The following is a 24,951-nucleotide window of genomic DNA, read 5'->3' on the forward strand; positions in this document are numbered from 1 at the left end:
TCCAGCTGTGGTCATCTGGTCTCCCACGGGATCTGTTCATCTGGGCAGTTTACTTCCGTATCTGTCCAGCCGGTCCACTTGCTGTCTTACTGTCTTCCTTTCCCCCTCCCACTCCCCTTCCTTCTGGGGTTGAACCTGGCTGCACACACTTTGCAGGCACTTAGAGCCGTGCCTGGCCTTGGCTTTCTTGGGTTTAGTGTCCGCTTGTTGTTGGCTCTTCCAAGGCTTCTGCTTCTCACTTGCCTACATCCTGAATCCACCTCTTGTAGACAACAGGGGCTGGACACTGACCATCGCCTTGTATCTGGAGTCCATACGCCCGGGTGCAGATGTGATTCCCATGCCTCACGTCCAGCCTGCCGTCTGATTTTACTTGCTCTTGCTGCCTTCTCCCGTCTCTGGCACTGTCCTCCACTGCCCTTCACTGGGTACCTTATGGCATTTTTTTAAACTCCACAGTTGACTTATTAGTTATTCCTGCAGTTTGGGATTGCTCTAGAGTCGGTGTTTGCATCTCGGTCTTATCTTAACCCTCTTGTTGAACTTGACTCCTAAAGCAGTGTCTTCTTTTGCCTCCCCTGGTCCTTTGTACCCTGGTGTCCCATTTTACTTCTTCATGTTCAGGAAGCCTTATAAGGTCATCATTTCTAGCTGTTAGTTCTCTTTTGTCATTGTAAGAACTTATATGCCGTCAGACTCAGTTCTCTGTGTTAAAACAAGTGCAAGGAGCTGGTGACCGCCCGGCTATGACACGACGGTCCCTCCACTCCCACGGGCCCCGCCCCACAGTCACCATGTCTTCTCCCTACTCTTGGCAGCAACAGCTCTGTCTTGGTCCCGTAGATGGAGTCACACGCAGCCTGTGCCTTTAGAACTGAGTCTTGGCATCCGAGAGCTGTTCATGCATGTGCTTTAGGGTTTCATTCTTTTCATGGCTGGGCCGTGGGTGGGGCCTCGGCATATGTGTCCACTGCTGTTAGAGGGCTGCAGGCTCCTGACGGGGTGACCTGAGCTGCCGTGAACTCCGCGAGCCGGTTTTCAGACGCACTTTCGTTTTCTTTTCTGGAGGGTAAGTGAAGCGGGTGGTGGTGGGCTGGCCTTGGGGCTTGTGTAGCAAGTGTGCGTCAGCATCCCCGGAGCCGCCGGCTGTTTTCCAGAGTGGTCGTCCATTCACGATCCCACCATGGGGGGAGATCCAGGCCCTGCACCTTCTTCTCGGCACTCGGTGTTCCCTTTCTTTAAGCCGTTGTAGGGGGTCTGTTCTACTCCACAGCGGTTCAACCTGCATCTCTCTAGCACTCACCACGTTGAGTGTCTTTCACGTGTGTCTCTGCCCATCCTTGACTTGGGGTCTCACATCTAGGTCTGTGGCCCGTTTGGACCATGTCAAGAAGGGTTGCTCCGTGGGAAAGCCCCTCTGAACACGCACACAGGTGCCTGCGGCTCCTCTGCCCCCGCGGAGCCCGTGCTGGTGGGCGGTCTCGCTGTGTGGTCTCCTTCCCCTGGGATTGCCCTGTCTTTCTCACGTCCTGTGTTTCACCAGTGATGGCTTCTGAAGAGCTTGAAAATGTCTTTATAGCACTTTTTTTTTTTTAAACAAAGCTTTTTAAATATTTTTTCAGTTGTCAATGTGGCACTGAGGATCGAACCCAGTGCCTCCCACATGCTTGGCAAGCGCTCTGCCACGAGCCACAGCCACCCTTACAGCACCTCTCTTAAAAATCTGCCTGATGGGCGTCAAGGTCACATGTGGACGCCTGTTTCTGAAGGATGCTGTGGCTGGACGTGGATCGTGGGTTGGCCGTCACCTTGTTGTGTGCAGTAGACGCCTCTGGCTTGTCCCGGGTTTCTGACCTGAGAGGTCGTCCTGGGGCACTGCCTCCGGGCTCCAGGTAGACCTGTGCCAGGCTGTCTGCCATCCGTCCGCTCTCGGGCATTCTCCTCTGGGCCGGGACGCGGGTGCTGGCCTGTGTTTCTTGTGTTGTTGGGAGAAGCTGTTCTGAAGCCCCACCTCGTCCCCGTGTCACGTTCTCCTTCTGCCCCCTCGAGCTGTTCTGCTGTCCTTGCTGCTCGGCCTGTTGGAAGAGCCAGCGTGATGCCGCCTGCTGTGCCACCACTTGGTCTCCCTGTGGTGTGCCGAGTGGTGTCCCCGCCCCAGGATCACTCCTCTGTGGTCTTCAGTCTGTTAGTGTTTAGCTCGATGCTAGAGCTGGAGCACGTGAGGTGGCCGAGTGTCTGTGGTTTCTTGTCTCGAGCCCCACAGTGGCACTGAACCGAAGCTCGGGTGTGTGGGGTGCCAGGCGCCATCGAGGGTTTACTGGCCATTTGGATGCTCTCCTTTGTGAAGCTCCTGTTTAAATGCTTTGCCCCAATTTTGCACAGTAACTTTTCTGTCCTTTTCCCCAAAATATATGTGCTATGTGTTCTCCTCGGTGTCCTGTGCCAGGCACACCTGCTGCAGGCGTCGTCTCCACGAGACTTTTCATTTTATTACTATAACTGTATCACTATTGCTGCTGCTGCTGTTGTTGTTATTATTATTATTATTATTTGGGCGCTAGGGGTGGAACAAAGGGCCCTGTGCCTGCTAAGCATGTGCTCTGCCACTGAGCTATGCCCCCGGCCCCTCGTAATAGAACTCTGATGTAAAGTTTATTAAATTTTTGAATGTATAGCAGCTTTTACATCCTATTTAATGAAACTTTTTCTCACCTTGAGATCAATATGTAATCTCCATTTATAAGAAAAAAGTTGTTCAAATTAATTTTAAACTTGAAAAAAATTTTCAAGAACAGTTTAGAGATGTGCTGTGGACACCCTTCCCCTGGGGTCTCTGGAGGGTGAGCACCCCATCTCACCGCCCTCTGCCTGTCTCCTAACGCAGAGCCTCTTCTAACCTGACAGCCTGTTACGCGGGCACAGCCCAGCCTTGGCTCAGGTGCAAGCTCCGCCGGTCCACTTGTGCAGCCCCCAGTGCTCCACACAGGGTCCGGCGTGGCCTGGGTTGGGTCGGGGTGGTCATTGCCGCCCTTTCTCCAGGCTGATCCCTCGGCTGGGTCTTTCCTAACACTTTCTTCCAGAGCCCTGTCAGGTTACTTGGAAAGACCACCTCTCTTTTGGGCGCTCTGCTCTCGTCCCAGGAAGGCGTTGGGTGCTGCACGGCTGCCGGTCCACAGATTTGCAAGTCCCTGGGGGACCGCCACACAGCTTGGGTCAATATGGTGGTGTCACCTTGGGATTTGGTGGGGTAGCCTCTGCTTCCCCCTTGGCATCAGGGGCTGGTCGCTACCCTGTGCATCAGTCACCTCCTCGGTCCTGGTGTTGGGGTCCTCCTGGAGTCCATTCTGAGGCTGTGAGGAAGGTGACTTCCAGCCCCACGCGGCTGTGCTGGTTGGTCGCAGTCTTTTGTAGCAGAGAGCTTCCCACCGCTAGCGCCTGCTGATTTATTTTATTCCTTCGTCTGTTGTGATGATTTATTTACCATCAGTGTAGATTTTTTTTAAGCGTTTTCTTACTGCCTTGCTCAGCAAAATCTCCCTGGCTCCTTTTACACTTTCCCTTCCCATCCCTGGAATCGGTTCCTTCCCTTTCAGTGGGGAGTATATTTATTCATCTACTCGTTCATTTCTGCAGCGCTGGGGCCTCCTGTACTCCCGGCAAGTGCTCTACCACTAAGCCACACCCAGCCTAGTGGCTTTTAAAACCCAGGACCTGGGGCTGGGGTGCAGCTCAGTGCTAAGCACCCACCTGGCGCATGTGAGGTTCTGGAATCAATCCCCAGCACCACAGAACAAACCAAGCCCTGGGTGCTGGGCTCTTGCATTGCTGCGGAGGTGTCTGTTTTTATAATCTTTTAGCAATTGGAGCTTGAGGTCTACATATTTAAAAATCGTGAGGGCCGGGGATGCAGCTTAGTGGTAGAGCACTTGCCTGGCATGTCAGAGGCCGTGGGTTCCACCACAGCACATACACACACAGATCACGAGTTCACATCTGGATGGTGGCGCACACCTGCAGCCCCAGCGCCTTGGGAGGCTGTGGCAGGAGAATAGCTCCATCCCAGGAGTTCAAGACCAGCCTGGCAACATACTGAGACCCCCCCTCAAAACCAAACACTCAGAAGCATGAGTTCCAGCTGCAGTGTCCAAAGCCGGCCAGCTCCCTCCACGTGTGTGCTGTTCTGGTGGTCGGGTTTGGGCTCTCCTGCATTTGCCTGGAACCCATGGGAGTGGCGCCACACTGGGCTCCAGCCCCCTTCTGCCCTTGTCACCATCTGTCACCTGCCAATTGTCACAGGAAGGGCATCTTCTGCCTGGCAGGACAGCGCCCCTCTGTGGTGTTCCAGATATCTGTGCTGGGAGCTTGCCCTGACCCCAGTCCTGCCCCTGGCGCCCCCTGTGAGGCCCAGGCGTCCCTGTCTTGTGGCTCTCGGGGTCTTGCCCTGCCACACTTTGCACTGTCCTGTGCTCTGTGGAATCCTGCCACACTGGCCAGCTGGAATTGGGGGTTGTGTCCACTCTGCAGGTCAGTCCAGGGCAATCTGACATCTTCACAGAATTGGGTCCTCCAGGCCCTGGATGTGGTGTATCCCTCCGTTTACTCTTTTTCAAGTTTTGGGGGGGATATGTGCTAGTTCTCTGCACATCCTTTCCAAGATTTATTCTTAGAAATTCATTTTTTTGGTTCTAATTACATGATATTTAAGTTTCCCTTTTAAATAATGTTTCTAAAATACAGAAAAAGAATTACTTCGCACATGTGGTCACCTTGCCAAATGTACTTGTTTGCTCTAATCTTTCACCTGCAGATGCCTTTGGGTTTTCTGTCTATGTAACCACCCGTGGGCTAACAAGGACAGCTTTAATCCCAACCTTAACCTTTGCTCTGCTTCCTTGCCTCATGGACTCCCCGAACTTCTTGTACACCCTTGTCTCCTTTCCACATTCAGGAAAAGCTTTTGATACTTTCTGTCTTTCAGCCCAGGATGGACGCAGGCCCTGGGCTAGGAGGCTGGGCGCAGAGCAGTCCTGGCTGTGGGATGTTAGATCTGGGTGGGATGTGCCTTCAGGGCCTTGAGGTGATACATTCTGTCACATTAAGGAAGGTCATTCTCTTGCTAGGTTGGGAGGCTCCCCCGACAAGTAAGTTGAAATTCCACTCAACTTTCTTCCCTAAACGCAGTCAGGCAGTGCTCACATAGGGGTACGTGTGGGACCATCAGGGTGCGTCTGCACACAGTGAAGGTGCCATCTTGGGACCACCTGGATGGGGCTATCTTCGTGTGGGCGGATTTCCTCCTGTTCTGTCAATGTGCTTAGTTACATTGGTTGCTTTTTCAAATATTGGAGCAACTTTGTATTCCTTTAGTGAATATCAACCCAGTTTTGATATAGTGTCCTTCTGTACTCCTGCCCCCGAGTTAATCTGTTAGAAGAGGGCCTTGGGCAGAAGCCACCAGTGCCAGGTATCCAGGGGTTGATAACTCTAAGGGAAGTCACCTGTCCCTGGCCAGACCTGAGCCCCCACCCCCAGAGGTGTTGCTGAGGATGGTCCTGGCCGGAGTGTTGGGAAACCAGGTTTGTACCTGCTCCCCCTACCCGCCGCCAAGTAGGCCCTGGCTCTATGTGACAGCCTCCCACGGCAGGCCGGCCTGCTTTCCCACCGTTGCCTCTCATTTCCTTGAGGGACATGTCTTGTTTTGATATCATGGTTATCTGCCCTTATAAGACAAATTGATCTCCATGCCTGGGTCTCCCGGGTAGCTGGGATTGCAGGACTGGTCACTGTACCTGGCTGCTTCCCTTTACTAATGATCTGGAAGAGTCTGTGGAATGCTGTCTGGATTTTGTGCAGGGAGATAATTATTCAGATTGTTTCTTCACTTGTGCTGGGACAGGCTCAGAATTTCCATTTCTTTGTGTGTTAGTTCTGGCAAGTTGTGTCTTCCAGACGTCCGTTGGCTTCAGCTAATGCTTCCTCCATTAGGAGGCAGTTGTTCTGTGATGCACTGTCTCACAGGAATGGGCACTGATCTGTCCTGGGGCCTGCACAGCCCATGAGTTAGGGATGGAGAACAGATTTTTTAAAGAATCACTTTCCTTTTTGGGGGTGGGGTGGGGACGGGTACCAGGGATTGAACTCAGGGGTGCTCGACCACGGAGCCACATCCCAGCCCTATTTTGTATTTTATTTAGAGACAGGGCCTCACTGAGTTGTTTGAGATTATAAACAACTGAGCTGCTGGGATTACAGGTGTGTACCACTGCACCCAGCAAGAATCATTTTCTAAAAACAAGCAAGCCAAAGCAAAAGCCAGAGACACATGTGGCCCAGCAGCAGAGAACCTGTCCTGTGAGGCCCTTCCTGGGACCGAGACCCCGCTGCAGCACGCTGGTGCTGGTGTGCTTGGGTAGTCTGTCCTGTTGCTCTCCCCATCAGTAGGTTTCCTGTTAGCGCCTCAGCGCCTCAACCTTCTGAAACATGCTCCATGTTTCCTGCTCAGCCTTTCTTACTTCTTTTTTGCTTTTTCTTGTTTTTGGTGCTGGGGATGGAACCCAGGGCCTCATGCATGATGAACACATGATCAACCTCTGCTCTATGCCCCCAAGTCTCAACAGATTTTGAAATGTTATATTCTCTTCATTGTTATCCAGATGAAAATATCTTCCCCTTGACCCTGGAGTTCTGCAGCAATTCAGAAGCAGTTTCTGAATCCCCTGTCAGACCACTCCTTGCTCTGGCCCTGGTGGGGACTTGCTCCATGCCCTGCATGGCTCCCAGACGCACTGCAGAGAAATGGTGCTGTCCCCCCGGTCCCCAGCATGCTGCACCACAGATTGAGGCAGAGCTGAGCACCCTCAGGTGGTCCCTGTCGTCTTGGCTTGAACAGAGATGGTATGCACCACTCACGGCGTGGCCTGCCCAGCTCCTGCTGGCCATGCTGGACATGTGTTGACCGCAGGCTGGTTTCTTCTCGCTGTTGAATGGATGTGTCGTGGAGGGTCCCTGCAGCACTGCAGTACTCCTGCCTTCACACCCCCGGGGGCTGCGCTGGGCTGAATGGTTTCCGTGCTTTCTTGGCTTTCAACATTTCTTTATCCTTTCGGTTATTTCTTGACAGGGCCTCACTGCGCTGCCCAGGCTGGCTGGGGGCTCCTGACTCCAGCCTCTGACCTCCTGCCCGGGACTCCCCATGCCCCCCCGGCAGCTCTTACCTTGGGAGCTGTGCTCTCATCTCACTGTGCTCTGGGCTGAAGGCACCATCATGCTGGTTATTTGCCATGGTCCTCTGATCCAGGTTGTGTCCCCTGATCCAGGTTGTGTCCTATTCTGTTTTTTCTCGTGAGATGTCGTGAGTTTCCATCCGCTCCTTCAGGGGTGGCCCCCTCAGCATGCAGCTGCCTCGCCGTCCTCACGTCAGTGCCTGCGCCACCCTCCAGCCCACAGCCACGCCTCTGTGCTCCATCCCAGGAGCCTCCTGGCCGTCAGGCTGTGGGCCTCTCCTGCACCCTCACCTCTCTGGCCTTGCCCCTTCTGTCTGGAGACTTTCCTTCCCCGGGTTCTTGGGGCCCAGGTGCACACCGCGAGGCTGCCCGCGCCCCTTTTCTCTACGCATCTCTCTCCTGTGTCTTGGCCTCTTGTTTTTTTCTTCTTCCGTCTGGATATTTTGTGTTGAATTATTTTCCAGTTCACAAATCTCCCCATCTGCTCTGTTTAATTTCTCTCTTCACCATTCTTCTGAACTCGTAATTTCAGTTACTGTATTTTTGTTTAATTCTGGGCTCTGGTCTTTCTTATTGATTCTAGTTTCCTGTGAGAGTCTCCATCTTGTTACCTACGTTTCTTGCTCATATTCAGAGCAGTTGTTTTAAAGTCGGCGTCTGTTAATTGTCTTATCTAATGTCTTTTTTGCAAATTGGTTTTGTATAATTTGGTCTGTATCTAGTGTCTCTTTGTAGATCCCCCCCCCCCGCCTCCCCAATTTGGTGCTGTTTCCTGGCATTCCTGACATTGCTTTACTAATTACCAGGCACAGTTTAGAAGGGGTTACCAGGATGCTCCGGGGGAGCCTGGGAACTGCCCCTGGAAGGGCTGCAGCCTGGGGGACCTCCCCCCGGGTCAAGGCCACCTGCAGTCTATTCAGCGTCCCAGACCTGTTCTGGGTCTCCAGCTGGGAGCTTGGTACTCTCTGGCAGGTCCTCCTGGATACAGGAGACACTAAGTCCTGGACTTGGTTCCTGGTGTCCAGGTGGCTGCTTCCTCGGCATTGTCCTGCACACGCGTGTGCCACTTAGGTTCTGCAGCTGTCCTGGGGGAAGCCGTGGATTTGCACCAGAATGCCCGTCCAGGTCCCTGGACACCTGCTTCCAGCCCTAGCTCCCTCTCCTGAGGGTCTCAGCCCCTCAATCCTGGCCACCTGGGGGCCCTTTTTAAAAGAGGCTCTCACCATTGTCCAGTGAAGGGGTTAGTCTAAAACTGGCCACTCCAGCCCACCCCACCAGGAGTCTTTGGGGTGTTTTACAGGCAGTGTATCTGGTCTTGCGTAGCTGGTGCCAGTCTGAGGACAGTACATAGATCTCCCTGGGAGTACCTGGTCACAGCGCTGCCTGTCTCCTGGAGGTGCTCACAGCACACCACGCCCCGGTCTTGTCCATACCCCATGTGTGTGTGCCCAATCCAGTGCCTGGCTATTTGCTGAGAGTCCTGGTGTCATCCCGGGCACCCAGAACCCTGCTTGTGCCTCCACACTGACCAGTGCCCCTGGTCAGACTATCCCCTGGCTGGACAAGGAGGCTGTGAAGATAGTTCAAGGATGTCATTGGACAGGTATAGAAATTTGTGGGGAGAGCAAGAGAAGGCATGCAGCTGGATGGGCAATGAGAAGGATTTCCAGGATGGCTGCCTGAGGGTCCAGAGACCATGAGGGACCATGGGGAGCCTCCAGGTTGGATTGGGCACCTGGGAGTAGGCAGCAGAGATGCGCCTGGGCTAAAGCAGCCATGGCTGCTGGGATTGGAGACCCTGCTCCTGGGAGGGTGTTGGCCGGGCATGTTGCAGGGACATGTCAGCTGGCCTGGGTCAGTCATGGGAGCCCCAGGTGCCAAGAATAGAGGTGGCAGGCTGAGCCAGCATGGGGTGTGTGGAGGGCGGGTCCTGTGGCCCTTGCCTTCACCGCAGCTGTTCTCACCCCTGTGTGTGGCAGGTGGCTGCAGGGCCTGTGTGCCTGCTGTCCTGCTCTAGGGCACGCAGAGCAGGGTGTGTGGCAGCTCCGTCTCTGCCCGTCCTTCCTCCCCTGGCTGTTGTGCCCGGCCTGTGCTCGTCTGCATCCGACGTGCCCATCTCGGCCTTCATGTTCTACACCTGTGAATAGAGGCACCAGCGGGGGTTCTGGGTGCCCAGGATGACACCAGGACTCTCAGCAACAGCCAGGCCCAGGACTGGATGCCAGTGATTGTGGGGGGCGTGGTTATGCTGATGGCATTTCTGTCCCCTGGCACATAGAAGAGGGGCGTCTTACAAGCAGTGCACCTCTGCTCCACTGGGTGCAGCCTGATGCCCCTTTCTGGAGCAAGGCAGGGCTCTAGGAGCCTGTGCATGAGGAAGTACCACTTTAGAAACTACTGGTACTACCAAGGCCTGCACATATGAAGTGCTTACTGGATGTCTCTGTACAACAGAAAATGCCAGGTCCTGGGACAGACTGATCTGGCTAGCTGGGACCCTGTGCCAGGAGAAAGGTTTCCCAGAGCAGTGCCCACTGGACCATGAGGCTCAGGGGCTGTGCACAGATGGTGGGGCACAGTCCTGTGTGGCACACAGGGGCCCAGAGGGGCTCCCCTTGTCTCAGCATGGTGCTCTCCTGGAGAGTCCCCACGTCCCCTTCTGGTCATAGCCAGCGTTCTGAAGCCTCTCCCCAGGGATGGCCCCTGCCCCACCCCGCCCTGTGTGTCCCTGTACCCCTGTTCCTAGGACCCAGGCACCACTGGATACCGGTCAGGGGTGTGGCCTTTGCAGATCACCAGAGTCTGGCTCAGGCCAGGCTGGCAGCTGCCCAGGTGGCCTATGCGTGCTTGATTGTGCACCACGTGTGTGTTTGTGTGAGTCGAGGCCACTGTGGCCCAGAGCTGGGAGGCCACCCTGGGCCAGGTGACCTGCCATTCCCCGATCCTCCCAGGCTGCTCCTAGAGGGCCGTGCACACACCACTCCAAGCTCTGGCAGCCACTGGTCTGCACTCTGAGCCTGGAGTCTGTCTTGGAGAACGCCACATGGTGATGAGCACATGGCCGTTTGATCCTGGCACCCTCTGCCCAGCGGGAAGAGTCTCGCACTCATCCGAGTTGTGTACCCACAGTCTATTCTTCTTCACTGCTGACCACTGCCCCTTTTGGGGGTGGCCATGCCGTACCCATTCGCTAAGGCCTTTCTGCAGGGCCGGCTCCCGCCCTGCTCGGCCTTCTCTGCGGCAGTTTCCGCCTCTCACTCCTCCTGGGTGAACCTGAGGCGCAGTTGTGGGTCAGCTGCGGGGTCAGATGTGGAGTGTTTGTGACTTTACAGAACTGGCCAGGCCTCTTGCAGAGCCGCTCAGCCGTCCCACGTTCTTACCAGCCGTGCAGGGCTGTGCCTGTGCCCGTTCCTCCCCGGCCCTTGGCGATGCTGATGTACTTGGTCCAGCCATTCTGGCGGCCGTGGGTGGCTGCTCGCAGGGTCAACTTGTATTCCCCCCGGCCGACAACATGCAGCATCTTTTCAGTGCCGAGCTCCATCTGTGACTCTGTCTCTCTCATGAATCTGGGCTGTTTTCTTCTGTTCCGTGTTGAGAGCTCTTTACAGTTTTGGATGCACATCCTCGTCAGATGTGGGCTCTGCTGCCTGTGGTTATCTTGTCTTACCTTCTTTTGCAGAATGGAGGTGTTCTGCTTTGGTGGGGTCCAGGTATCAGTTACTTCTGTTATCCCAAGAATGTTTCTTCTGAAAGGTTCTTGTTTGGTGTTGGGTGTGAGATCCACTTTTGTGCCTTCTGTGCTGGTGCGAGGTCCAATGGAGGGCAGCTTTGGTTTGGTTTGCACATGGTTGGCCAGTTGCTCAGCACCAATTGTTGAGGGGGTCTGTCACTACCACAACTGAGTGACTTGTGCCCCTGGGTGGAAACCCAGCTAAGCACCCCATGGGGTCTACTTGAGGGCCTCTGTTCTGTGCCGTGGAGCCGCGTGTCTGTCCTTGCACCAGCACCGCGTGGCCTTGATTACTATCGCTGCACAGGGAGTCTTAAAACCAGAGTGTGAGTCAGCGCTTTCCCATCAATTTGGGTTTATGTTGTCTATTTCTCTATAATTAAGAACTAGGGCTTCATTTTCCTATTCTGCATCTTCAGGGATGGTATATACTCTGTGGGGCCAGGCTTCCTTCCTCCTCCCTCCCCTGCCCCAGGGTTCTCGGGACCTTTACCAGGGTGGCTGGCACCGATGGCAGGCAGGACAGCGGCTAGGATTTCTTGGTGGGGGCTCCTGGGATGGGGGCTGCCCATGCTGCCTGTCGTTGGGTCCTCTGGGTCAGTCCCCAAGGATGCCTCATGCATGGGAGGCTGGAACTGGACCAGTCTGGGCAGTTCTCTGCTGGGCAGAGTCCATGCATTGGCCTGGAGTGCTGGGCTGCAGAAGGCCTGTGGGGGGCCAGGGCTCCCGTCCACCTGCACCCCTCATTCTTCCATTTGTCTTTTTTTCTGGTGCTGGAGATTGAACCTGGAGCCTCACGTGGGCTAAGCACATGCTCTACCACAGAGCAACACCCAGGCCCCTCTTTTCCTCCTTTTTAAAGTGTTTCTGTTGTGCTAAGATGCGCAGACTGTCAGGCGGACTGTGACAGTCATCTTACGAGCACTGCGGCATCGAGCGTGTCCTCAGGGCTGTGTAGCCATCGCCCCTCAGTCCACAGCACATCCATCCCCATTGCACAGACCCCCACCCTGCCCCCACACCCACCTGTCTCCAGGAGTCAGGTGACTCTGGGACCCACACAGGTGCAGTCCCATAGGCTTTGTCCTTTGGTGTCAGCTGATGTCCCTCAGCTCCAGATCCCCAGGGTTCCTTTCCTTCTCCGTATGTTGGGTCCCTGTGGGGCCTTGAAGGCTCGACGGGGCCCCCTGAGGAGCCCAGAGGAGCCCCCATGTGTTGGTGCAGCCACATACCCAGAGGGAGGGTTCGCCCCCCTCCCGGCTGGTGCCCCGTCTGCCCAGATGAGCTGCTGCTCCAGGTCTCTCCCTTGTGACCGCTGTGTGGAGGGCACTTGATCGCCTCTCTGTACACACAGCTGGTGGCCCCTCCTTGCAGTGCAGTCCTGGAGACTACAGTTTGGTCCATAGGCCCTTGATGGTGAAGGCAGCAGCACCTCTTGGGGACCCCACTAGTCCTGGGGCACCAGGAGGCCATGGGACTAGTCCTGGTGTGACCTGTAGGGTCCCTGCCCTGCTCACGGCCCACCCAGGTCCTCCTGTGGAGTTGCAGGGACAAGCTGCCCAGCTCCCCTCTGAACACATCTCCAGTGCTCCTTTAACACCCTGTGAGCAGTTCAGCTCTCCACGCTCCAGGTGGTGACTGCAGCCCCTCAGGTTGGTGATCGGAGGCCTGGGGAAGGGGTGGGGTGCAGAAGAAGTTCAGACACCTTTGCAGATGAGCTGCAACTCAGTTCAGGGTATTTTTAGCCACGGCAGCATCCGACACTCGGCAAAGCAGAAATAGAAGCGGTTTTTCGGGTGTTCTGGTGCTGACAGGCTCTGGCTCTTGGGGAGCTGGGCTGGGGCTGGGGAGGGGCATGCGAGCTGAGCACAAACAACTTCTGCTGTTGAGAAAAACATCTCGAGGCAGGGGAGTTGTGGATGGGAGCGCTCTATGTAAATGCCACCGCGCAGCTTGGCCGGCTCCTCTGCATGTGTAATCACTGCGGGCTGAGGGGGGCGGGGGGCGGGTAATTATGTTTTAAAATATCACCCAGATTGTTTTCTGTATTCCCTGAGCCCCCAGGGGGTTCCAGGCTGTAAGGATTTTCCGATGCTCCACTGGGTGGAAAGTGCCATCTGACCCTGCTGACCCTCCAGCGGCAGGAGGGACTCTGGGTCTACCCCTGCAGCCGGCCACCTTCCTGGCTTCTGTGCTTACTTGGGGTGTCTTTTACCTTTGGGAGATCTCCCTTCTCCCTGGAATTCAGCCACAGTCAGACTTAAGGTCTCAGCATGCTCATTCTGAGCTTGGGTGGCAGCCACTCCCTTAGGGTCTGAAGCCATGCAGGAACAGGTGGAGGCCCCGGGGACCTGGGAGTAGCATTGGGTGATTCCACACCCTGGAGGTGGACGCTAAGCTGCAGGTGGTCTTGACACCCCACCCACTCCTGCCAGACCCTCGGGACTAGAGCCCATCCTGCAGTCTCCCGCAGCTGCTCCCTGTGGTTTGGGGGTGGATGGTGTCACCCTGTTACCCAGGTGTTGGCCCTCAGAGACTGGGTAGCCCTGACTCCTCCCCCTCAGAAGCTTGATGGGACGATGACTTACAGCTAATTCCTACTGGGGTCCCCTGCTACGTACCCTTGTCGAGCCCTCCACAGCTGCCCCTGCTGAGGTGTTGTCCTGGGGCCCCTTAAGGCGGGTTGTGGTGTGGGGATGGGTGCTGGCTCTGCTGGAGTGACCTGCTCTGATTGTCCAAGTCTGAGCCACCTGCCTTCGCCCCCAGGACTCTGGAGTCTCAGGGCCAGCAGGTTCTGGGTGTCTAAGTACCAGATCCTACAAGCCCCTCCTCCACAGGGGCTTCCGGCTCCACTGAGGGTGACAAGGGAACTGCCACCCTCACTGAGCAAGGACTGTCTCAGTGGCAGGGCCTTTGCCTACCCACGGACCTCCATGGGTCTGGGAGGGATGGGCCTGGGCCTTCACCTGGGCCTTGCTGCCCAGCCAGGCGTGAGGAGCCTGCCCAGAACAGGACCCTCTGACCAGGGTCAGGTGGCTCTCTCAGGACCACCTTGTGCGCTGGGGACATTGGAATGAGTGAGGTGGTGTCCTGTGTGAGCAGGTTGCTGTGCGTGTGGCCTGCCAGGTGTCTGAGTCAGGAACACAAGCCTGGTGGCCATGGTGGCCTGTGGGAACACAGGCTGGTTCTACTGGAGCCCTGCTGACCTGCTACTGACCCTGGGGGTCAGGGCAGGGGCCATGGCAAGGCTCCATGGGTTGAGGGGCAGCAGGGACATACATTCAGGGGTGCGTTGGCAGCACTGGGCAGGATTTTGGGGTGGGTGAGGCTGCATCCTTGGCTTACAGCACTCGGAGTACCCAGTAGGTAGATGCAGGGTCTTGATCCAGTCCACTGTGAACCCTGGAGGGGACCCTGAACCCCAGTTGTGGTGTCCTGCTGGAGAACCTGGCAGACCAAGCTGGTCAGGAGGTCTGGGGAGGGCCTGGACACCTGTGCTCAGGGGAGAGCTGATGCTTTTGGCTGGCATCCTGCTTTCTGGGGATGGTGTAGGCACATTCAAGGGGCCCTGGGTACCTGGGAGCAGCATTGGGTGATTCCAGACCTGAAGGAGGTGGGGATGGAGAGGTGTTCAGACTGGAGTAACCTCCTTGGTTTGCCCATGAAGTCCCAAATGTCCTCCTCTGGGCAGTGCAGTGGACGCACACTGCAGAGCTGCAGGCCCTAGGTGGCCCCGGGGCCCTGGCTGCCCATCCCGGCAGTGGTCCTGATAGGCAGCAGGAGCCTGGAGTTGCCTGCGGTGACACTGCATCTGCCTGACCAGCCCCTTACACTGACGTGGTTTGAGAGGCCATGTCCTCCTCACGTTCGCCAAGTCCCCTGGTCCCCTGACCCATGAAACAGGGCTGCTTGTGCCCCGCTGCCTCTTCCAGGGAGCTGGTTGGGGAGATCCTGGGGTCTGCCGCTGCTTGGCACCTGGTTGCAACTCTGGCCTCTCCCTCTGCCAGCGCTCCTCAGGCAGAGCTGGGCACTCCCCCTGGCTCAGAGGCATAGGCCCCGCTGCTGCCCCATCTCTCGCCATGGTGCCTCTGGAGGAGCTGTCCTGCCTCCTGCTCCTGGCTCAGGCTCCTCTCTGGCCTCCTGCTTAGCACAAGCCCTCATTCCCCCTGGCCTGCAGCCCTGCAGGGGGACACCCCTTGGGAGCTGCCTCCAGCCCTCAGTGTCCTGGTCCTGGTGGGTGTCCCTCACTGACTCCCTCTGCTCATTCGCTCAGGCTTCCTGCAGGGCAGGGCTGAGCCAGCCGAACCTGCTGCAATCAGCAGGCCTGGAGGACGGCTGGAGTGGGTCTGGCTTGGCACAGGCTGGCACAGAGCAGGTCCAATCCCAGCATCAGGGGACATGGTGGGCAGGCGCAGGGCAGCCTAGCCTAGCCTGGCCAGCAGACACCCACCTGAGCAGGTGATTTCTGTGCTGCAGTGCAAGAGAAGCCAGAGCCGGTGCCACTGGAGAGCCGCTCCTGCGTCCTCATCCGCCGTGACCTTGTGGCGCTGCCAGCCAGCCTCATCAGCCAGATTGGGTACCGCTGCCACCCCAAGCTCTACTCGGAGGGCGACCCTGGGGAGAAGCTGGAGCTGGTGGCAGGTGAGGATGTTCCACCCTGTCTATTGTATGCAAATGTCCTCTCTCCCTTTATTTTTTTCAGAACTATGAACAATGTACTCATCACCAATCAGTCAAAGGAAAAAAAAAGAACATCTTAAATTTCCTCTAATTTCCTTTTAGAAGAATGTGTCATTAAGAGGAGTTATTCAATTGAATTAATTTAGCATTTTAATTGAATCCCCTGGGCTGGCCGCCTTGCTGATTGGCAGGGCTGCATTCGTGGTGTTAATGTAGGTCACAGACTGAACCAAGTCCCATAGTCACCACTGTCCTTCTCATGTGAGTGCCCACTGCCAGCCTGAGAGAGTGGTGACCAGAGGTTCCGGGTGGCAGCTCTCAGTCCAGGCTGGAATTCTGCAGGAACAGGGAACGCAGTGGGGTTGAAAGCCCATGTGGGCTGCAGGCCTCCCCAGAGCCTGGACTTTCCAGCGCTGGGATTCCTCTGGCCTCCCAGCCCCTTGTAGGATTTTAGGGCTACTCAGCAAAGGGTTAAAAAGTCATGGCACTGTCAGTACCTCGGGCTCTTCAGCCACTTTCTGGTCATTTCTTTTCTTGGTTTGCCCCTGAAGTCCCAAATGCAGGCTGGACGGGGTCCCGAGGGGGCCCTCCCCCAGCCCCAGCACCAAGCTGTCCCCCTCCCCCAAAGGCCTGGTCTGCCTCTGACTGGCTCCCAGTCGCCGCCTGTGCTCCAGGTTCTGCCCAGTGGTCCCTTGTCTGGGAACTGCTGCCTGAGGCAGACCTCACCACTGGGCTGCAGGTGGGCAGCTAACAGTCTGGGCTGGCCTTGCCTTTCAGCTCACAGGGACTCCTGGCCTTACCAGAGCCCTACTTCCTGGCTAGTGTGTGGTGGGCAAGGGCTGCTCTGGTGGCTGGGGCACACTACTCCCTGCCCTGCTGTCTCTAATAGCCACAGCTGCTCCAGGGAGAGTGGGTGTCAGGCTGGATGGATCATGAGAACTGGACAGGATCCCAGGAGGCTTCTGGCCTGGTTGGTCCCAGGAAGGGGTGCCTTCTGCCCTCTGCCCTCCACCCTCCAAGGCAGCCTCTGTTTAAGGTGTGGGGTGCTGGGGCTGGAGAGATGCTCAGGATGGAGTAACCTCCGAGTTGGGCCGGCCCAGGTTCTGACAGGAGGGTCTGTGGCAGGATTGGGGAAGAATTCAGGGCTCCTGGGTATTGGGCATGTGGACTTCAGGGAGTGGAGCCTTCCCAGTTGTTGAGACTGCTGTCCCCAGAACAGATCCCTGGGGAGCTAGGGAGGGTTCCTCCAACGGTGCCGGCACCTTTTCCAGGGCAGAGTTGGTGCTGAGGGCACCAAGCGAGGTTCCCCAGGTGAAAGCAGGTTCCTCCTGGGCCAGAACTGGACGGCCTTGGCTCCTTCCCCTGGGGCACCAGTCTGGTCCTCAGGGCCCCATTGCAGATCAGATAGTGGAGACCCGAATAAGAGGTCACTGACAGAGCCACGGGACCGGCAAGGGCTGGTGTACCCTTCAGTGATTTCACCCTGCTTTTTCCTGCACACAGTGGGGTGGCCAAGTGATTTGGGTAAGCTGCCCTCACACATGGCAGTGTCCAGTGTGCACATAACCTCCCCACTGGTCAGGCAGGTTCAGTTCTCTGGAGGTCCTTTGCTCACCAGGCCTTGGGGAGCTCCTGGGGTGTTACAGCATGGGCCTCCCTGGTCACTCCTCTGCCCTGGCTGGATTCTCCTTGATGCCCCTGGGGGACATTAGCTGGCCCAGGTGAAGTGCCGTCTGTCTCCCCATTTGCTGCCTGGGAAGGGACAGGGCAGAAAGCACACACAGGGACAGAGCCAGCCCCTCAGAGCACATGCCCAGGGAGGTGGTCAGGGCTGTGGTGGCTGCGTCCTGCCTTCAGGGCCTCCGCCCACCAGGGAGAGCTGGGAGCAGGGTGTGTCATCAAGTGGTGTGGACACCGTGACTTTCTCAAGACCTGCTGGGTCCCAGTTGTACAGGTGGCAGGTGGCCTCCATGGAGCATATCTTAGGGACCAGTGGGTGGGAGCTGAGATGGCTCCTAGCAAAGCAGAAGTCCTGGGGCCCTGGGGCCCTGGGGCCCTGCTCACCTCTTCTGGCTCTTGAAGGTCATGAGCCTTGGGTTTTGGATCATAAGGCCATGGGTCTAACATGTTGATGTCTGCTGACCACAGGCTCCGGGGTCTATATCACACGTGGCCAGCTCATGAACTGCCACCTCTGTGCAGGGGTGAAGCACAAGGTCTTGCTACGGAGACTCCTGGCCACCTTCTTTGACAGGTAAGTGGGAGGCACCAGGGAGACCTTCAGAAGGTTCTAGAGTCTCCTGTGGCTGTGATCTGTCTGGTTGTCATGGGTTTCAGCAGTGGAGGTTCTGTGCATTCCTGACTTCTCAACAGAGCCTGTTAGTGCGAGGACAGGGGAGGCTCCAGGAGGGTGACCAGTCGCCTTGGACCAGGGCTGGGTCTAGGGAGGGGCCAGTGTTTCCCAAATGACTTGTGCCCCCCCCCCAATGAAGTGGAAAGCACTGTACCCATGACACTATGGGCTAGGAGAGCTCCTGCCCCCATGCCTAGGCAGCTTGCTCAGGTGACCCCAGGGTCCCTGCAGACGAGGTCAGGACCAGCGCATCAGCTTCCTGGCCCAGTTGATCAGTCACTCACTGAGCCCTGGGGTCTTTGCTTTCCCTCTCCCTTAGAGGGAGGCTGGGCCTGCACTCCACATGGACCCGACTCCTGTGACAGACACCCCAGTGCCAGGGGGCCACAGCGAGGGGTGAGGGGGCTCCTCCTCGAGTCCCCTCTGGCCTGGCTGTAACCCGTCCCATCCCCACCCTTCTGCAGGAACACTCTGGCCAACAGCTGCGGCACAGGTATCCGCTCGTCCACCAGTGACCCGAGCCGCAAGCCACTGGACAGCCGGGTCCTGAATGCTGTGAAGTGTGAGTGGACCCTGGGGTTTCTGGGAGGGTCTCTTGGGAGCTTGGAAGCTCCCTTGGGTTCAGATCCCAGCCCCAGAAGGTTGGGTGGGCAGCGGGTCCTCCACCGCACCCGGCTCTCCCTGAGCGCACTCGTGAGAGAAGGAAAAGAGCAGCACCAGAGCCGGCTCGAGGTGTGAGCGTCCTTGGGAGGTTTCCAAGCATGATGAATTCAGCTGCGGAACTATTTTAATATGTGAAATAGATCTAATTTTCCTTTTTGAACAAAACCCCTTATTTACATGTTGAGGTTATTTTGAGCCTTTGCCATCTGTTCGGCCGGCTTCTGCCTCCCGCTCCTGGGTGGCGGGGCGGAGCCCGGTCCTTCTCTGTGGCAGACACCACCCAGCTCCGTGCCCCAGATGGGGAAGGAGCCGCTGCACCAGCGCAGGCAGACTGGCCCAGGGCACAGCCTTCCACAGCCAGTGGCCCAGGAAACATCTCCCTTTCTCCAAAAAAAAAAATCCCTCTGAGGCTAATTCTGTTTAGCAGAAGGCCCTGTGTAGCAGGAGCCTTGGCAGCCAGTGGTTATAGTCCCCCAAAAAAATAAAAATAAAAAGCACAGGGTGACAGCCAGGCCCCAGGAATTTGTGGGGTCGGGGTGTGTCTGATGCTCCCAGCAGAGCTTGTCAGAAGGACCTGCCCTGAGCTTGCTGCTGTTTGGGGGACCTGAGCCTGGCCTTGGTGTGAGGCTCCTGGTGGAGCAAGGAGAGTTTTTCCAAACTGGTGGCGACAGCCGCTGTCCAAGGCTCCTGAGGATGGGGACAGGGAAGGCTCTGGGTGCACTGACTTCTCACTCCGCTTGCCCTGTGAGGAGGGCCCTGCAACAGGTCCCAGTTTGCAGGTGGGGAGACCTGGAGAGCTTAAAGGAGTCCAGTCTGGGTGGGCAGTGGGGGCTGTCCCACCCCACCAGGCAGAGACTGTCCCCATGGGCCTCCTGGACCGACCAGGGAGAAAATAGACCACTGCTTCCATGGCTGAGATCAAGAGAGTCTCTGGGGCCACTTGGTCCCCAACCAGCAGGGACTGAGTCAGGGGATGGTCCCTACAAGTCCCTGCCATGGGATTGGCCGCTGGCCCGTGCAGGGTGTCTTATGCCCTTCCCGCCCCTGCCCCTACAGTGTACTGTCAGAACTTCGCGCCCAGCTTCAAGGAGAGCGAGATGAATGTGATCGCGGCGGACATGTGCACCAATGCTCGCCGCGTCCGCAAGCGCTGGCTGCCCAAGATCAAGTCCATGCTGCCGGAGGGCGTGGAGATGTATCGCACCGTCATGGGCGCCTCGGCTGCTAGCCTGCCCCTGGACCCCGAGTTCCCACCCGGCGCTGCACAGGTGTTCGAGCAGCGCATCTATGCTGAGCGGCGGAGCGACGCAGCCACCATCGTGGCTCTGAGAACTGATGCTGTGAATGTGGATCTGAGCGCCGCCGCCAACCCTGCCTTCGAAGCCAGCGAGGAGGCTGATGGGGCTGGCTCCGTCATCCAGGAGGTGGCTGCCCCTGAGCCGCTGCCTCCCGATGGCCAGAGCCCCCCGCAGCCCTTTGAGCAGGGCAGCACCAGCTCCAGCAGGCCCCAGACGCCAGCAGCCGCAGCCACAAGAAGGCCGGAGGGCACCTATGCAGGGACTTTGTAAGGGCCCGCGTGGCCACTCACAAGGGACCGAGTACTAGAGCTGCTTGCATGCGTTACTAATACAGACAAATGTGATCAAGCCACTTACCTACTGAACTGCTACTGCTGCCTGACAAAAATGTGATTTTTATTCTGCCTGTATTTAAAATGGATGAAGGAAACAAATGCATCGTTATACTGTAAACAGCTAGGCCGCTGGCCACGCTCTGGGAGAAGGGCCCAGGGCTCCTCTGATACCCGCCAGGTCAGTCTCCTATTGTAGCTTTCCCCTCCCGCTTCTTGGGGAGGGGGCCAGAGGCCCAGGCCCCCATGCCCAGCCTTGCCCCTGCCTCACCCACCTTCCTGCTCCTCCTGCCCCAGAAGGGGAAGTTGGGCAGTAGGTGCCTGTGACAGGTGGGCACACGACACTCCGTTTCTTATCATGGGGACCCCACCAGGGCTCTGGGGCAGCACTGGGCCCCCAGGGGCCAAAATCCCTTTTTTCCTTCTTCCTAAGACACCACCTGTATGGGTGTGTGCATGTGTGTGTGTGCGTGTGTGTGTGTGTGAGTGTGTGTGTGTGCAGGGACCAGCGGCAGTGGTGCAGAGGTGGCTATTAGTCACCTGGGGTGGGGGAAGAACCCTAATTCCCACCACCACCACCACCACCACCATGTCCTCCCTCTGCCCGGCCTTGGCCCTGTGGCTCCTTGGTTCACCTAAAGCCCCAGGGGCTGGCCTGCTGACCCCAGGGCACCACTGGCTTCAGCCTGGCTACCTGCCATCCCATGGGGTAGGGCTGCCACCCTGTGCCCACCATGGGACACACGCGGCTGGTCTTGCCCTCACTACCCTGACTCCCCAGCCACTCTGGGATTTTTACTTTGTTTAGTGTTTCTGTTTAGTTCAGATCTGTTTCATATATTGGAAATTTTCAGACCCAAAAGAGCAAAAAATTGGGGAGGGACGGTGTCGCTAGCCCCAGCCTACTGCTCACTGGGGATGAGTCCATGCCATGTTCCCCCAGCCCGGGCCAGGGTCCTGTCACCTCCTGTTGGAGATGGGGCCCCAGGTAAGTGCAGCAGGAATGTGTGAGGTCAAACTCAGGGGTCCTGGGGGCTCTGCTGAGCAGGCACAGCCACCTGGGCAGGGCCAGGGTGGAATGGCCCCTGCTATGCCCCTCACTCATGCCCTGGGCGACTCTGGGTGTCCAAGGCTGCTGAGTGGGCAGCAAGCTCGGGCCTGAGCTAGGGCAGGTTGCAGGTGTGGATTCCCGGTGGACTGGAGGGTCAAGAGACCACAGGGGCAGGTGGGGGCAGTGGAGAGGGCCATGGAGGCTAGCTGGCCTGCTGGAGGTTAGAGTGCTCGATTTGACCTTGAAGTGCTGTCCTCTGTGTGGTGGGGCTCACAGAGCCATTTGCCCAGGAGTCTCTTCCTCTGCCTTGTCCAGGAACTGCCTGCAGACCCAGCCACTCCCAGTGTGGCCAGGGACCCCCATGCCCAGACTTGAAGGGTCTGTTGCTCCCTCCGTCCATCCTGAACTCAGCTGCCCCCTCCTGTATGCACTCGTGGGCAGGCTCTCCCAAGCTGCAGTGCTGGGCACTGGGTCCCACATGGGGAGCTGGGGCTCCTCCCACCAGGCCCCTTGTTTCCATGTGGAGAGGCCTTGGGGAGACCTCACAGGGGGCCCCTCATACACTGGCCCAGCATGCCTCTGCCCTCCATGGAGATCCAGTGACTTTGGAAAGGGAGCAGGAGGACCAGGGTTGGGCACCTCGGGATCTGGCCTTGGCCCCTCTACCTGTCCCTTGGGGCCTGAGTCCAGGGAGACCCAAAGCCTGCATTCCTGGGGTGCTGGGTGGCTGCAGGACCACTCCTACCAGCACCTAGAACCTTCAGGCATAGAGGTAAGCTCCCTCTACCTGTCTCCTCCCACTTGGGCTCTTGTGGGTTGGAGTCCCCAGGGTGTCCTCTGAGAACCTGGACCAAGCCTTCTTGACACTGGGAGGAGGCCAGGGGCCAGTAGAGGGGATGTTGGGTGAGGTTGAGCTTCGCCCTGGTTTCTCTGAGTTTTTCCTTCATCTGCCGCCCCCACCCCCCGATTTGCACTTTAATTTGACCATCCCTGGGGACCTTTGGGAGGTGGACCCACTTGTCCTGGCTGTTGACAGAAGGGCTCTCTCTCTCTCCCTTCCACTCCAAAGTGGGCACGGTCCCCCACCCTGGGCCAGCACAGGGAGGGTGCCACTGGCCACTAGAGGAGGTGGTGGCCGCACAGAATGCCTGACCATTGCTCGGGCTAGCACAATGTCCTGTGACCTCTGTCCCTTAATTGTTTATAATCGCCGTCTGTTTTGTTCTGGGTAAGGAAGGCAAGAGCTATAGGTAAAACTTAAATAATAATAATTAAATGTGAATGGGTTCTGAGCTCTCCCTGTGCCCCAGGCGGGCCAGGCCGAGCGTTTTGCACTAATGTGTCCACAGGGGACATGGTCGGGAGCGTTTGCAGACGTGCGTGGCCGATGACTGTACCTGCCAGGGGCGCTCCCTCTGCATCCTGAATGTACCGCGGGGCAGGCGGGCGGGCAGCGGGCCTGGGCTCGGAGGGGCCTTCCAGAGTGCCTTAGCATCTTTTGATCATTTTTCCCAAGGAAAACCAATTAAGAAAACCGGACCCTCCCCCCTCCTTTGTTTACAAGATGACTAATTCCAGAATCGGGGGCTGTCTTGTCCTGCGCGCGTGACCCTGACTCATCCAGACCCTGTAGACCAGAGACGAGCCACTCAGTATTTATGAGATGTCTGCACCTTTATTCCCAAGCTTGACTACTAGCAATACGCATATACTATATAGAGTCTATTATAGAGCTAAGTTATATTGGCGCCTTTTCCAGGAGGACAGTCGGGACTGGACCGCATTGGAGCTGCTGAGGCAGGTGGCCAGCCTGGGGGTCCAGCCACCGCTCTGCCCTCCCCTGCCCTTCCAGAGGGGACAACCCTGGAGGCAGCTGGGACAAGTGCAAAAGGTCCAGAGGAAGGGGCCAGAGACGGGACAGATACTGTGAGCTGGAGGGGCGGTCCGCCTGGCCGGCGCCTTGGTACTTGAATTCTGTCTTGTTTTCTGCACCAGGTCTGCTCACCGAGTTCTCTGTGGTCGCTTCAGTTTGCATCTGATTTGGTGTCTTACTTTTGCCCTGATTGTGAACGCAGCTGTGTGAGAGGCCAGCAGGGAGGGACCCTCCGGGGACCCTGCAATGCATGACTGCTGGGCAGGTAGAGGGGAACCGGCTGTGTGGTCTCATTCTCCCGCCACTGAAAACCATCCTTCCTGGCTTCCCAGGATCTGTTCAGAGCCAGAGGAGGGCTAAGGAAGGACCTAGGAGGGGCTAGTGGCCAGCTGCTGTCCTGAGGCAAGCCTGGTCCTGTTCAACAGCTGGTCTTTTGGCCCAGCCTCCCCGTTGGGTCCTGCTTCGGCCCCCCAGGGGCTCTTCTTATGAAAGTATCTTTGCCCAAGTGGGAGAAACCTGTTTGCCTCTGTCAGCAGCCAGTCCTACTGGGAAGGGGGCACGAAGAAGCCTCTCAGCTTTAACTACTGTTTGAGAATGATGCTGCCTGTTCCTGTCAGCCAGCCAGCTCCGTGCGGCCACCGCGTGAGCTCACAGGGCTCGCTACAAGATGTTTCTAAAATGGCAAAGGTGTTTTGCTTTTGTTTGTTTGTTTTGTTGTTTTAAAAAAGAGGGAAAATCATGCAGAATCTAAAGCATTCAGATTGGATGACCTGCTTGTGTTCTGATCAGTTGCCTCCGTTGTTAGGGTTTTGCACACGATTGTGATTTTTATGTCAAAAGAAGCCAAAACTTGCAATACTATTTTTAGCAGACAAAAAAAAAAAAAAAAAGAACTAAGTATAAAATGTATAAATATTTTTGACTTGAACGTTTGGATGGCACCGGGTGCAAAGAGAACATTCATCCTTTCGACAGAATGTTTGGAGGAAAGACTTGAAGAGGAGACAGTTGTTTGAAAGGTTCTGTCTGGGGGTTAAAGTAGTACTGTAACTCACGACTGTTAACTAAGGCACTGAGGTCACTGGTTGTGCTGTCCAGGGCTCCACAGAGCCAGAGTCTTGGCTGGGAGAGCCTGCTGTGTCCTTCCTGCCTTTCTCAGCCCTTCCCTGCTGTTCTCCCTAGCGACCAGACTGTTACTTTGTAGCCATGGCTGACAACATTGTATCAATAACTAAACCGACAGCAATGTGCGCAAGCGACCAGGGAACCCCGAGGGCTTCGAGCAAGCGTGCTCAGAGCCGTGTCACACGGCAGAAGTCCACGACAAAACGATGTCATCGTTAACTGTAAAGCGCTTTGTAAAATTCACATTTACAGAATAATAAAGTCAGTTCAAACCCATGTATCTTGGGCTTTGCTTGACTTGTGGGGTTTGAGGGGACTTTGAGAAGTCAAAGTCAAAGGGGGCGGGCTGTTGGGACCAGGGGGCCAACCCTCCAAGAGGCTCCTGGTTTCAGGATCCGAGGCTGCTGGAGCCCCTGGAGAGGACAGGAGAGGGCCATCCCCAGGCGAGCAGGGATCCTGCTGGGTTCAGGGCCACTTGACCTTACCAATGTCTTATAAGTGAGGGGAGCAGGAGGGGTTGGGTGTCCTGGATGTTTCTGTGGGGCCCTGCTCGGAGCCTACCATGATAGGAGGGAGGGCCTTTGCTGGGTCCTGGTTCTGCTGTCAGCAAACTGGGGCTCACC

At 56.8% G+C, this 24,951-nt stretch overlaps 1 protein-coding gene across 1 annotated transcript in view; it reads left to right on the forward strand.

The window, feature by feature from the left end:
- Positions 1-24,604, forward strand: part of Nacc2 (NACC family member 2) — a 62,436-nt gene extending 37,832 nt beyond the window's left edge. The window contains exons 3-6 of the mRNA XM_076845105.2: positions 15,430-15,594; positions 17,782-17,887; positions 18,451-18,548; positions 19,706-24,604. Coding sequence (XP_076701220.1) covers positions 15,430-15,594; positions 17,782-17,887; positions 18,451-18,548; positions 19,706-20,217 — 881 coding nt within the window. The 3' untranslated portion in view covers positions 20,218-24,604. The remainder of the gene's footprint in view (positions 1-15,429; positions 15,595-17,781; positions 17,888-18,450; positions 18,549-19,705) is intronic.
- Positions 24,605-24,951: the final 347 nt, after the last annotated feature.

The sequence above is a fragment of the Callospermophilus lateralis genome, chromosome 2 (genome assembly GCF_048772815.1).
Source record: "Callospermophilus lateralis isolate mCalLat2 chromosome 2, mCalLat2.hap1, whole genome shotgun sequence".
NCBI classification, from domain to species: Eukaryota; Metazoa; Chordata; class Mammalia; order Rodentia; family Sciuridae; genus Callospermophilus; species Callospermophilus lateralis.